Below are 15,112 nucleotides of genomic sequence, written 5' to 3'. Positions count from 1 at the left end.
AGCTGGACCTTGAAGAAAATGTTAATGATCAATATTAAAATACATGCTAATAATTATACTTACTTTCTGGTTACAGCTGCATTCATTCATCTTTACATAGGAAGAGGGTCTAGAATGGAAAGGAAAACTTAATAGTTCTTAGTTGAGGTGAATTTTCTGTTCATTTTAATTTTCTTTCATATGGATACTATGCTGTTTGTGCAATTTTTCAGTAAGGATAAAAAATACATCCTAGTAATTTCATTTGGACTATTTCCCACCCCTCCCCTTTAAACATCCTTATGAGGTGGCTGAAGACGTAGCTCCTTCAAAGCTGGAAAATTTCTAAAGCTATAAGGAACTGCATGGCAACTGGGCATGATGGCACATGCCTGTAGTCCCAGCTACTCGGGAGGCTGAGGCAGGTGGGCTGCATGTGCAGCCTCAGGCTGGCCTCTCCTTCATGACAGACCCCCACCTGTCAACACCCCCACAGGGTGTACATAACAGGAACTTGAGCAGGATTGAAACAAATCCACCATAAACAACCCCTGCTCAAGAACTGAACTCCAATATTTTTTAACTGAACAAACATAAATGTTCACCAAAACACCTATAAGATCAGCTCAAACCAGAACCAAACCTTTATGCTTTTTAAAATAACTGCTCAAAATATTCTGGGAGTTGAGTCTGGGAATCTTGGGAAGGAAAAAAAAAGAGAAAGAAGAATTTGGAGGACTTGTAAGGAGAATGGGGAAAGAAGGCAGCCTTGGGATCTACAGGTTGGAAGTGGTCCAATTTCCGAACCAGGGCTGGACTCTCTGCTCAAGTGCCCTTGCCTTGGCAAAGACCCTTCTACTTGTTTCTCCAAGGCAGCTTAACTCCTCTCACAAGACAGCTCCTGCACTGTGGGGCAACTGAGCTGGGGTGAAAGTTCTTCTTTAGAGTGCCTCCTGTAACTTGCAAGCAAGAAGAGGCTGACTCTCTTCCCTACAAACTATGGTGTGGTTTATCTTCATTGAAAGTGACCATTGGCCAGGTACAGTAGTTCACGCCGGTAATCCTAGCACTTTGGGAGGCCAAGGCTGGTAGATCACTTGAGCTCAGAAGTTCATGATAAGCCTGGACAACATGGAAAACCCCATCTCTAAAAAAAGAACAAAAATTGGCTAGTTGTGGTGGCATGTGCCTGTAGTCTCAGCTACTTGGAATGCTGAGGTGGGAGGATCGCCTGCACCCAGGGAGGTTGAGGCTGCAGTGAGCTGAGATCATGCCACCGCACTCCAGCCTGAGCAACAGAACAACACCCTGTCTCAAAAAAAAAAAAAAAAAAAAGAGGAAAGAAAGAAAAAGAAAGAAAGAAAGAAAAAGGAGGGAAGGGGAGGGGAGGGAAGGGAAGGGAAAGGAAGGGAAGGGAAGGGAAGGGGGGAGGAAGGAAGGAAGGAAAGAAAGAAGGAAGGAAGGAAGGAAAGAAAGAAAGAAATCATCACACCCCACCCTCAGCCATCTTCCTTGACCTTCTTTCCAGTCCTTTCTCTGCTCTAGTTTTTGCCTCTGTGCTCACATTAGCTTTTCAATGGGTCACTTTAACTTCCAAGATGCTCAGGACTGAGCTCAACACCCAGGGAAAACAGCTTTCTCCCACGATCAAAGATTCTCTGTATCAGGAAGGATTTAGCTGCTTCCTTATGTCTTTGCAACTTGTGAACAGAATCAAGAGAAGTCTTTTTGTTTCTATTTTTCCCAGTAAGCTTTCTGAAATATCCAAATGATGTAATCTTCATCCTCACCCTCCCTGGGAGCCGCTGCGTTGTGGTGACCATCACAGGTACCATCATTGCATGTAGAGAAGCCTTTGTACCAGCAGAGGACACTCCATACTGCCTAGAGAGAATACGCAGGGCCTATTGACAGATTGGAAATCGGGCGTGGGCCCCTGGGAGGGGTGGGGATAAACCCGCATGAACTTGGGAAGGTCGCAAGTTGACTAAGACTGCGCCATATTTCTGATAATGGATTGGCAGGGAGTGTCAGGTTCCCTCCAGCAGATATGGGAGGGGCAAACACGGTGACACAGAGCATCCCAGGGCATTCTGAGGATCCAACCTTTCAACAAACAAATAAATTTGCTGGCACCGCCCAGACATCTCGTGGGCATCTTTACTCTCCCTTTCACCCAGCACAAGGCTCCAGCCCACTGCGGCTCCAAGAGGCAACTTTAGAGACCACGTTTCTGGCCTCTAACTGCAGTCAGACAATTATCCATGCCCCCTTCACCAGGGAAGGGGCCTATAGTGCCACTTCCTCCCCGCCACCTACCCAAATCTGGACCCTATTTCTAGACTCGTCTCAACTTGCAGCTCCTCCACGACTCACATTGACTTCTCCTCCCAGCTGCTGATGGAAATGGGCTGGCCTCTTGGTTTCCAAGACAACATGCTCCCTCACTTCTCTCATCCTCAATGATGGCTCCTTTGGACTCAACTGATTGCCCTTTCATTGTCTAATCTTTAGGCATAATGGTCCCTGGGTTCTGTTATTGATGACCTCCTCTCTTTAAAAAAAAAAAAAAAAAGAGAGAGAATAAGTTACTTTAATGGCAAATAAAACTGAAATTAATGGAGAATTAGTTACACAATTCAGGGGTCCATATAATCTACTCTCAGGTGGAAATATATGCTTTCCACAACACTTCCCCACAACACACACACACATGCACACACACACACAAACACATATACAAACAAGTACAGTTGAAAATAGGTGCCTATTCTCCCTGGATGCTCTAAAAATGTCCCCAGCCACAAAAATGTCCTAAAGCAGCAATATTGTCTAGAGATCTTTTAGAAATCTGTGGATGCATTTTTTTTGCTTGTCACTGTGACATGGGGAGCTGTGACTGGCATGTAATTACCAGAATCCAAATTATGCTAGGCCTCCTGCCCAGCTTTCGAGTGCCCCATAATGTATAATGGTTGAACCCAGAACCCAACTGTGTATCACATACAGATGCAGAGTTTCAGCACAGTTTTCAGATACACTGAGTGGTTGAGAAATACAACTACTGTATAAATAGAGAGAAGATCATATTTCTTTTCATCAGAAGCTTATAAGAGTTTTTGTTTGTTTTTTTTTGTTTGTTTTGTTTTGTTTTTTACCTTTTTGGGAAATTGTGTCATCATTAGCAAAACTACCAGAGTTTTTAAGTTGCCCATAGACATCCTACATCCACTTGCATTTGTAACTGGTTTAATGCATGGTGATTTTACCTATAGGCACAAATATCTGACTGCTTCATTATGTCTTCCATTGCAGTTCCACCTAAGATCTTACAGGTTGAAATATAATATGATATTATACCTTTTTTTTCCTTTTCTGTCTCCTTTATACTACAGTGGGGATTTTTTAAAATTCTGTGTTATCACAATATAACTATGCCTTTCTTTCTCTTCCTAACAGTAAAGGGTGTTACTTTAATTTTTGCTATAAGACAAGAGACAATGAGACTGATACCTTTAGAACTGCAATTTAAATAAAGAATATTCTTTTCAAAAGAAAGTTTTATCAATATCCATAAAGTCCCTGTTAAAATTTTCACACCAGTTTTTGATAGAACTGGGCAGTTGTGTGAGACTTCCTCATGGTCCCTCCAAGGGACAAACAGAAGGTCCCCATTCCAATGAAGTCTTTCCTGGACTTCCTAAAATTCCAAGAATACTACAGGCTCCAGCTCAAGACCATCATTTGGAATTCTCTCTCCCAAAGTGCTACAGAACAGAACAGCCCCTGAGGCCAGTGAAGACTTCCCATGGGGAGGAGTTGGGGTAGCAGAGTTGAGCTGAGCTAGGATTAGGATCTGAGAGGCAAGGGGTCCAGGGAGAATTGCTGGATTCTGCTGTTCTCCACAGACCTTCAGTGGCTGTCTTAGGCCTGGAGTCGTTGGAGAGAAGGCAGTTAGTGTGTGGGAATAGGAAAAGGTGGGAAGTCTGTTCTTCTCTAGAATTAGATGAATCCCCAAGCTGTGTTAGAGATGTGGCTGTGTAAGAGCCACACAGTTATTGAAAAAAGAAAAAAAAATTGATCAGTTGTGGAAGGAAGACTGGCCACTGAATTGATGGCTGCAATGTTGTGGCCATTCCACAAAGAAGCATGGTGCAGAGGGAGCCCCATTGACCAACCAGCTGAAGGTGAGATCCTGTCCTTCTAACTGTGCTGCTATGGGGGAGGCACATGGATCTAGACCCAGCTAGAAGAGGTGCCTGCAAGTATCTTAAAGTAAGGACAAAATGCGGGAATTGGTAGGGTGTGGTGGCTCACCCCTGTAATCCTAGCACTTTGAAAGGCCGAGGTGGGTGGATCACCTGAGGTCAGGAGTTCATGACTAGCCTAGCCAACATGGTGAAACCCTGCCTCTACTAAAAATACAAAAATTAGCCGGGCATTGTGGCGGGTGCCTGTAGTCCCAGCTACTTGGAAGGCTCAGGCAGGAGAATCACTTGAACCCAGGAGGCGGAGGTTGCAGTGAGCTGAGATCGCGCCATTGCACTCCAGCCTGGGTGACAAGAGCGAGACTTCGTCTCAAAAAAAAAAAAAAAAGAAAAATCCAGGAATTGGGTCATAGGTTGTAATGTATGGACAGAAGCCACAGTCAGATTCCAAAAGGCCTATCTGCTGAAGAATATGCAATTCAAATCCCATCTGGGTGAAGATGATCAAGTCGACTGCAGTGGGAAGGCCAGAGTAGCAAGACATCTGGAAAAGAGAATTAACATATATGTATATTTTTGCCTGAATGTTCTTACATACCTTTTGAAGGACACCCAAGAAACTGAGGGGAGTGGTTGCCACAGAGAAAGAGAACTCATGGCAGGGGACAGGAGAACTTTAACCCCACGTTCGCCCTTGTAGATTGCCCTCCTGCTGAGTATTGTTACCAGGATAAGCACCAAGCATCAAACACACACTAGACCACCTAGGGATGGAAGAGTACAATCTAAGGTTTGGGGAGGTCACCAGCAGATCTGGGGCTCTCAGTAGCTTTGGTGGATGGCCTCTGAGGAATTCTGACCAGCTTCATGTCTGTTAAACTTTGTCCACTTGAGCAAGTTTCTCCCATTTACTTCCGGTTTTCCTTCCAGGGAGTATCAGTAATTCTCCTTCTGCTCCTTCTTCCTGAGTTATCTGATGATTTATTCTACCCTCCAAATGCTGATGACTCTTTGGTTTACACCTTTAGCCCCATTCATTACATGGATAAAGCAGATGCACTTGCTACATAACTCAGCATCTTTCCCCACAAGCCCTCTTGCTAGATTCTTTGTTACTACCCAGACCAGGAATGTGGACTCTCCTCTTTGCCTCACCCCACCGCATCCTCATCCAATCTATCACCAAGTCCTAATGATATAGCAACTAACTATCTCTGTAATGCATATTCTCATTTCTGACCTTCTACTACTTCTAAGGGCTGGAATTAAAGTGCAAGTCCCTATCATCTTCTGTCTTCACCTTTGCAATAGTCTCTTAAGTCTTCCTGCCTCCAATATGGACCTCTCCAATCTGCCCTGGCTGACTTTTCCAAAACACCAATCTGACCATGACACTCTCCTATTAAGTCCTTTTACCAGTTCCTCCTCACCTATGACAGCTGTTTCAGACATAAAATTCCTGAGGGAAAAAGACATTTCCATAAATAGATCTCCCATCAGCAGACCAGATTTCTTAGGGGATACTTGGAAACAAGACAAGCTGTGGTCCATACCCAATTCCTACTCCACTAGCAGTAAGACAACCCCTTTCCCTTCCACTGGACCAGTACATAGTAGGTCTAATAATAGATATGAAAACCCCATCTGAGAACTTGTGACCCAGAAGCCAAAGTCCAGACTCCATAGAATGCCTACAAGGCCCTTCTTGATTGGATCTGGATATATTTTCCACATCATTTCTTGTCACTAATTCCATGCTTCTTCAGATGCTTAACTACTTCATGAAATTTCACTCTTCTATGTCCTTATCTATATGATTCCCTCTGCCTTGAAGATCCTCGTCTGCCTGAAAAACTCTGATTCATTCTTTAAAGCCCTGCCAAGCATCACTTTCAATCATCTATGTTCCTGTATATCTATTTCTGTGTCTTGGATGTATCTCTACCATTGCTACCACCCAGGTCTCTAGGCTCTCTGAAAGCAAGAACCATGTCTCACTCATCATCATCTCCCCAACGCTCAGTTCCTCATACATAGTATTTGTGCAGAAAATGTTTTTTGAACAGAACTGAATCCAGAGTCTTCCTTTATCGTCTTTCTAATATGGATGCATTTTGGCGTTTGGTCTAACTCAATTTACTTCTTCACTATATACTGACTTACACAGGGTTTTCATTTAATCCTTGTAACCTTACAAGCCTTGGTAAGTTTCCCTGCAAATTGTATTTTTCTCTGTTTCATGACCTTCCCATAAAAACTCGAGTCCAAAGAAGATAACCAGGAGTATCCCCACTACTGAAATGTGACTAAATAAAGTTGTAACCTAAGAAAGAATCTAGAAAATGTGGGCCAGAGTATAAGAGCACATCACTGTTCATTCAGTAGCGTCCCTGGGAAAGAGGTGCTATATCTGTTGACCCCAGAGGTCAGCTCTTCTGTGAAGGAGAGTGAATCATCTCCCTCAAGGCCACCTACTCTCATTGTTCTAAATCCACAGATCAAGCCAACTCTTGTCAGTACTTCAGTTTCCCAGATCTCTTGATAACAGGATGGTATTTCAGTCACTGAAAGTATGTGTTTCCCCACAAGCTAATGCTGGACATTCTGGTTGACACATCCTTCATCTCTTGTGTGTTTGGTTCCCATAAATCAGTACTCAGGAGCTGATTCAACTTTGGGCGCACCAACAAATCAATTTCCTGTCCCTGCAGAGCTGTCACTGAGCCACAGTGACCATATCAAGGTACTTCCCTCCATGGAGGCCCTGAGCAGCCAGCTGCCTTTTACTTTTTTGTCACTCCCTTTTTAATTCTTTTAGCTACTCTGTATAACACATTCACAATTCACAAAGGTTTTCACATTATATTTCTTTTCCTCTTGATGTATAGAGGAAAATATTCTCATTCCCATTTCTCCTACAAGACAACTTAGGCTCAGGATGGCCAAGTCACATCCAAAGATCCACACATCTTATAAGCTATAGATGCCTTTTCTTTGCCTGCCCTTTAAATAGTACAGTTCCTTGTTCTTTCTACTCTACCATAGTGCCTTTCAAATTCTGACATTAGTCTGAATGGAAATGGACATGGTGGTGTTTCATCCAGCTAAGCCCACTGCTGGACTCACTCTGACAGTGACAGCAGGGGAATTTCCATAGGGAAGTGCCCCAAACCATCCCAAAATGGAGCCAGGTGGGATTCCAAAAAACAAAGCACTAAACACCAGGGTGATCAGTGTGCAGTATTTAAAAGGAAGATTAAAGGTTCAGAGTGAAGTGCAGCATTCTCACGGTGGACAGGGACATGAGGGATGTTCTAGCTGGGTATGTCTGCAGTTAAGGAGTCAGGTTGTGGAATTTCATAGACAAGTTTAAGGAATTTGGCTCAGGGCGAAGGCTAGTTTCTGTGGGTTTAACAAAAGGGCTATTTCCCAGTGTTTCCCAGCAACAACTAAACAGCTTTGTCAGTGCCTGAGAATGTCCGAGACCCAGCTTTCCTTCAAGCCTGCAAAGGAAAGCATGCAGCTGGCCAAGTGATGGAGTAGACAAGGCACTCTGTGTTTCCCGGTCAGGACACAGAAAGACAGCAGGGGACACTGGGGTCCCTACAGAAGGGATAACTGAGAAGGAAGAATAGAGCTCACCTGAGTTGTGTTTGCATAATACATTTGTGAGCTATACTCTCCTTATTCCATTAGCCCTGTGGGACTCTGGAGCTAAGAAGGCTTTTCCTAATTGGAAACTAAGGAAATTGATCCTCAGAGAAGTTGACTGCTTTTTTCATGTTCATAGAACCATTACAAAATTTTTGGTAACTTGCTTCTTTGAGCAAGCATCTACTGAGCTGTATGGAGTCCCACAAGCAATGTTACATCATCATCATCATCATCATTACCATTATCATTAAAACTGGCACTTATGTAGTGCTTGCTGTGTGCTCAGCCATGTGTATTCATCTTATTCAATCCTCACACTATTCCCACAAGGAAGGCATTATCATCCCCAATTTAGACATACTAAAACTGAGGTGCAGAGATGTCTGTAACTTGCACTGTATTACAGAACTAGTAAATGGTGATGGTAAGATTCAAACCCAAGTATATCTGAGTTCAACTGTCCATGCTTCTGGCCACTATGCTATCCTGTTGTACAACTTCACAAGTATGAGCTATGTGTCAACAAGGGAACTTCTTAGATTAGGCAGAGCTTTGGGTGGTGGCACAAAAAGAGAAGGGAAATGGAATATCCAACTCTCTATTACCACTCTTAGTTCTTGAACTCCCCAGGCCAAAGTCTGTATTCTGGCTCCAGTAACTGCTGACCCTATATTACTCATGCCCCTCCTTACTGGCTGTTCCACATGAAGAATTACTTTTTCATGCAATACTTTCCCTTCTTCTCAATGCCACACCTCTCCCTCCCAACCTGCTTGCTCACTGCCCTTTTCAAGAAAGCCTTCTCAAATGAACAAAACCTGCCACCCAGTCTCTCCATTTCTCCATGACATCCCCAACATCTGGGAAAGTGCTTGCTCTCTCTGTGATTCCAGTCTGGTGAAATGTTGCCTGGTTGGCCTCTGCATTTTTCTCATGTTTGTGTGCATGACTTTCCCATATGCCATGTGGCTCTAGTGTCTTCTTTTACCTCACAAAACACCCATCCAGGTTAGACAGTGCCGTAAACAAGGGCGATTGAGACATGGAGAATTTCAAATGCAGTTTATTGCAGCAAAACAAGGAAATGGGGAGTTTAAGACCTCTCCACAAAAGAAAAACAACTTGCTTACACCTTATGTACAAAACCAAAACAGCACAGAGATAAGATGCTAAGGAGCTGTCCACACCCTGGGTCTAACTGGTCCTACTCTGGCTGACTTAAGGAGGTGCTTTGAAATGTCATGAGGGTGGTGGTCACTGCTGAACTGTTTCTCAGGGAAAGAACAAAGCAGGGTCATAGCCAGGGGACTGAGATTGCCACTGATCTGAAAACTTCATTGGGAAACAGCAGAAAAGAAAGAGCTGGGGGAATAGGATGAGCTAGTGTAACTAACCATAGCTCTTTTCTCCGGTAAGGCTGGGACAAATCGACCTCGGTCTTGCCAAGCATTTTTGTTAGTGATGCTGGGGGAGAACTAGAGCTAATGAAACAGAGGGCATCTCTTTATCTGGTTACTCCGGAATAAGTGGTAGAAACAAACTTCACGCTGGAACTGCCACCAGAGGACTTGACACCCCCAGAGCTGGATCCCCGGCCTCCTATGGAGCCTCCAGAGCTCCCGCCGCCAGAGCCCCGGCCGCCAGAGCTGCCGCCGCCGCCGCCTCCAGAGCCACCTCTGTAGCCTCCACTGCTGCTTCCGGAGCCGTAGCTGCCATGGCCGCCGCCGCCACCTCCAGAGCCGTAGCTGCCACCTCCGGAGCCGTAGCTGCTACCTCCGGAGCCATAGCTGCCACGGCCCCCGCCGCCGCCACCTCCAGAACCATAGCTACCACCTCCGGAGCCATAGCTGCTACCTCCAGAGCCGTAGCCACCGCCGCCACCTCCTCGGCCGCCACCTCCACTGATGGTGGTGTGGCTTGTGCTCACAGCTGCAAGAGGAAGCTCAGTTATTTTCAACCTCAACTCCATTTCCAACCCAACAAAGCCTGCACATGCCCCTGAGAAATCGACTTGTACTTACACACACTCACGTTCGGGGCACATTCTCCAGACATCCTGTAGGAGAAAATAAGAAAATTCCTCAGGACACTCCAGCTTCCCAAACCGCTTCCCCATTCCCCGCTCCACCACCTTGAAGACTTTCCCCATCTGGGTCTTCTCCAATGCACTTAATCTGAAACTTAATCCAATCCCCTCTGGCCTTCCAGACCTGTCATTTTCTCTCAGCAAGAGTACAAACACGGAGAAATTCCCATATAAACAAGACAAGAGCCTTGCAGCCAATGAAGGCCCCCTCTAAAGGTGCCGACTTTAGGCCAGCTGCCATCTGAGGCAGCCCAGATAAAGAATAATTTGCTCCACCTCAAAGCTCTTTCTAGATATGTTACAGCCCTAGAAGAAAAAAATAAACAGCTTGGGACTCCAGTTCCCAAAGTAAAACTAGGTCCTTCCTCCTGCTCCGTGTACTTTTCATTTCCCCATACCCAGCACAAGCTGCAATCAGATGGCTGCATCTTCAACAACAATCAGCTTGCAAGGAAGGAAGACCATGAGAAGAGGTTCGACTCCCAGCATCCCTTCCTCACCTGCTTTCTTCTCCCTCCAGGAGGGTCCTGTAGGTGGCAATCTCCAGATCCAGGGCCAGCTTGGTGTTCATCAGCTCCTGGTAGTCACGCAGCAGGCGGGCCAGGTCTTCCTTGGCCTGCTGCAGGGCATCCTCCAGGTCATTCAGCTTGTTCTTGGCATCCTTGAGGGCATTCTCGCCACGCTGCTCTGCATCACTGATGGACTGCTGCAAGTTGGAGATCTGAAAAAGAATATGACACCCTCTCATAATATGCATTCCCCCCTAGGCCTCCTCATCCCAATTGGTCTCCCCACTCCAGTGAGGCCAGTAATGAGTCCAACAGAACCACTTGGCCTTAAGTCATCTCACACCCACCTCCAGATAACACATCACCATGCTGACTTCCTTAAAAGACCTTAGGGATAACTCAACAGCCTCTCTTGGCCCTGAGTCAAGGCTCCTACAACCCTTACAAACTTGACATTCTTCCAAACACCTACTCTAAAACCTCCTGGCTGCCCTTCCTCTCACTCCCCAACTCTTAAGTCCACTTTGGGTCATAGGCTAGATCACTCACATTGACCATCCCATCTTTCTCTACTAGGCCATTCTCACAGATTTCCCTAAAGCCAGCACGATGGCTGCATTCTGGAAACTAGCATAGTCACAAAAGGAACCAGGGATAATAATGTAGCCTTGGGATGAATTGCAAGATTCAAAACTAGGAAAGCACTAGCCCTTTACCTGAGGGTTACCCCCATTCCATACAGCTGAGTGGTAGAGGGAGGAAGCACATACCTGCTTCTTGACATTGTCGATTTCAGATCTAAGTCTCTGGATCACACGATTCAGCTCAGAAATTTCTATCTTTGAATTTCTCACACTATCCCCGTGTCTGCCAGCAGTGATCTGCAGCTCTTCATACTAAAGATGGTAGATAGCATTTGTTAAATGTAGGCAGAATTCAGCATGGCACAGGCACACATACATGAGATAACAGGATAGCAAGACAAGCCATTTCAGGGAAACTGGCTAGGCTTTCAGCCCACTCACCTTGCTCTGGTACAAGGACTCGGCCTCAGCTTTGCTCTTCTGGGCTATATCCTCGTACTGGGCCTTGACCTCAGCAATGATGCTGTCCAGGTCGAGACTGCGGTTGTTGTCCATAGAGAGGATGACATTAGTTTCACTGATTTGAGTCTGCATCTGAGACAACTCCTGCAAGACATAATAGGTTAGTGACTCTTACAGCACTAAAAAAAAAAAACAACTTAGACAGAGAAAGCAGTCAGGAAATAAAAGATAAATATCTATTCTTCTGAATCGTTGTGGGTTCAGGCTTAAAAACTCTCCATTTAGATAAACTTGGTTGAAACTGGACGACTTACTGCTTGGTAGAGTGCTGTAAGGAAATCAATTTCCTGCTGCAAGTTGTCAAGTTTGGCCTGAAGGTCCACCTTGGTCATATAAGCACCATCCACATCCTAGAGGAACAAGGGACATCATGAAGGCACATTCTCTCCAGGGCAGGTCCCTCTCATTACCTGTGAGGGGATTCTCCAAGCAAAAAAGGAGCTTTGGGTCTACTCCACTCCTTTTTGCCCCAGGTAGATCACAGTTCCCTGACTGCCCCACCCCCGGATAGCACCATGAAGGGAGTGTGCCTGGCTTGCTGAGAACCTGCCACTCCACTTACTATGTAAGGTGCTGGGAAATATGGAGAAGCCAAGTGCCTGGATCAGTCCAGGTCCATGATGATGTGAAAATATAGCCCCACTCCATATACTCCTCAGGTCTACTACCTGGCTCTCCATATCATGGCTGCTTTCTGCTTAGTAATTGGAGACCCTCTTCCCTTATTTATTTCAAATGTGAGTTCCATCCTACAGAATTTGCTCACCTTCTTGATGGTCACAAATTCATTCTCTGCATTTGTCCGCTTGTTGATTTCATCCTCATACCTGCAGGAAAGCAGAAACAATTAGGAGATTCAGAGGTGGTAAGACCTGAAGTCCAGCATTCTAGACTAAAGTTGGCATTGCCTATCACTGCCTTTCTGTTATGAACCTAGGACATATTGGCCACTACTTTCTACTGAGCAATAAAACCACTAGACTATTTCCATCTCCTGAGAAAATGAAGATTTCTGAAAATGTCAAACTGATGTGCCTCTAACCTAAGAAAAGACATAGCTACATGCTGCTTCATGATCTTAGCTTATTACTTTCTGGAACTCTTTTAGAGCAAAAGTTAAGAACTGCCCAGACAGGGTCCCTTACTTGTTCCGGTAATCCTCCACCATGTCCTGCATGTTCTTCAGCTCCGAATCCAACCGAGATTGATCACTCTTCAGTTGGTCCACTCTCCTTCTGAGATTGTTGATGAATGACTCAAAGTAGGGCTCTAAATTATGGGTTCTAGTGGAGGTATCTACCTGCTGCAGCAGCTCCCATTTTGTTTGCAGTACCTGGTTCTGCTGCTCCAGGAACCTCACCTAAAAACACAAGACCCCATTACTCCTGATGCAGAAATGGAGTCTCATAGCCATGGAGACCTGTGCCTCATTTGGAAAAGAACCTCAAATCCTATCTTCTGACCATGACAGAGAAATAGGAAGAAGATGATCAAGTTAATATCATCTGCATAACAAAACCCAACTTGTTAATTCAGAGAGGGCTTGGAAGGGAGTAACTAAACAAATACCAATAGCAAAGCGCATACAGAATTATTGCAATTATGTTTTGAAATAGGTGCATGGTATTTAAGAGATTTGCCTTCCAAAATTTTGTTAGGTATATTACCATAAAAACTGGTTTGCATCCCCAGGTCACACACACATTTCAAAAGTATATCAGGAAAATTCAAAACTGGATTTGAAATTTGTTGTGGATAACCTTGGATTGGCACTATTAATGATTAAGCAAAAAATTTAAAAAATGGTTTATCTGAGTTTTTTAGAGCTGATTTTTGGAGATATTAGTATAAAAAAACTCTAGCTTCATCCAGTACCAATGTAAAATTATTAGAAGGCAGAGCTCCCTTCTGACAGCAAAAGATGTTTGGCACTGACTTACTACATGTTTTCTGCTACAATAACACTCTATACTATGTTCACACTCAACTCCCTTTCTATGGTTAGGAAGACCTTTCCAGGGTTCTCACTTGCACCCTGGAAAGTTCAGTTAGCCCCATTTCTATTATCTTCATTCAACAGATATGAGTCCCAATTCAGCTCAAGAGCTGAATAAAAAGCCCTTAAATGTTAATGTCACAGTGATCCACCTTTAGGTAGACCACGAACCCTTTGTCCAAGAGAGAGTCATTAGCACCATTCACAAGCATACTTCTAACATATCTCCTAGGAGACCATTCCACAAAACATTCTTTTAATCACGTAAACATGGAAACTTGAGGTTCAAACCTACATGTGTTTTGACTGCACCAATCCCAAGTGGACCAGCAGCAGCCCTACCAGTGCAATGAGAGAAACTCACCTTGTCAATGAAGGAGGCAAATTGGTTGTTGAGTGACTTGATTTGCTCCCTTTCTCGAGACTTCACTTTTTGGATCTCAGGGTCAATCTCCACATTGAGGGGCTGAAGAAGGCTCTGGTTGATAGTGACTTCTTGTATGCCACCAGGAGGGCAGACAGGCCCATAACCACCCCCAAAGCCACCTCCACCAAAACCACCACCACCACTGCCAAAACCACCAAAGCCACCACCCCCAATGCCACTGCCACCAAAGCCACCACCACCAAAGCCACCACCACCAAAGCCACCACCACCAAAGCCACCACCACCGTAACCACCACCAAAGCCACTACCACGTCCACCTCCTCTAGCCACACTTATGGAGATGCTTTTACTGCCACCAAGGTTAACAAGACTCCGACTTCCAAATCCACCACCAGCACCAAAGCTACCACCACCACCACCGCAGCTTGAAAATCTCCCACCACCTCCTCCACTGCGGCGTGTGGAGCTGCTGGTGGTCCTGCGCTGGTAGTTGATGATCCCAGCAGAGCCAGAGCTGAAGCCCCCTCCACTTCGGTACCCAGACCTGGAACTAAACTGTCGACTCATGTTGACTTAGAGAAAAGTAGGAGCAAGGTAGAGTAAGGGAAGGAGCTAAACACTCCTCTACCCCAAGCATAGAGACTTCCCCTTATATACAGGGAAGAAATTGGGCTTGGTCCTCTAGAGTCAGCGGAGATGCAGTGCCTGTCAAGGGTTTGGCTTGCCTGCAGCCATACAAGATTTTTACGAGCCTCAACAATACGATAAACACTACACACCTAGCTCCCAGGATGGGCTCTCAAAATTGCTGTGCATGCAAGATTGGTTCATGTGGTAATTATTTTATCACACAAGATCTTCCTTCAAGTGTTTGTGGCTTTGGGAAAACAGGACCCCACATCTGATACCTGGTGTTTCTTGGTAGGATTTCATAACCCCCATCACAAAGGCATGAAAGTTTCTATTCTCACCTTGCCCTTGTGAGCTACCAAGCACTCTCTCTTACCATGCACAGCAGGTGCAATTCCCCGTGCTTGGATCTCAGAAGGAGCTCTCTCGCCCATTTCTAAGATCTTCCTTCCAAACTCCAGAGCTCACTCAGTTACACCCTGACAAAGAGAAAGGGCTTTAATAACTAAAAAATTAAAAGGTCTTTCATAAATATAAGCTTTATAAATATACCACA

At 45.0% G+C, this 15,112-nt stretch overlaps 1 protein-coding gene across 2 annotated transcripts; it reads right to left on the bottom strand.

Moving 5' to 3' along the window:
• Positions 1 to 8,888: 8,888 nt before the first annotated feature.
• Positions 8,889 to 14,552, bottom strand: LOC100970659 (keratin, type II cytoskeletal 1). Of its 2 annotated transcripts, none has more exons than XM_003845916.5 (9): positions 13,903 to 14,552; positions 12,688 to 12,902; positions 12,309 to 12,369; positions 11,797 to 11,892; positions 11,462 to 11,626; positions 11,207 to 11,332; positions 10,428 to 10,648; positions 9,863 to 9,897; positions 8,889 to 9,770 (listed from the first exon to the last, which is right to left on the bottom strand). In XM_003845916.5, exons 1-9 carry the CDS (start codon positions 14,491 to 14,493, stop codon positions 9,346 to 9,348), a joined length of 1,935 nt encoding a protein of 644 aa, XP_003845964.2. In that variant the 5' UTR covers positions 14,494 to 14,552; the 3' UTR covers positions 8,889 to 9,345. The 2 variants fall into 2 exon arrangements, with proteins under 2 accessions (XP_003845964.2, XP_054952509.1); XM_055096534.1 differs by lacking the exon at positions 13,903 to 14,552 and adding an exon at positions 13,691 to 13,755.
• Between the last annotated feature and the right edge of the window lie 560 nt (positions 14,553 to 15,112).

Source organism: Pan paniscus, chromosome 10 (assembly GCF_029289425.2).
Source record: "Pan paniscus chromosome 10, NHGRI_mPanPan1-v2.0_pri, whole genome shotgun sequence".
Taxonomy (NCBI): Eukaryota; Metazoa; Chordata; class Mammalia; order Primates; family Hominidae; genus Pan; species Pan paniscus.
Note: the sequence above shows the minus strand (reverse complement) of the source record. Positions and strands in the feature narration are given on the sequence as shown.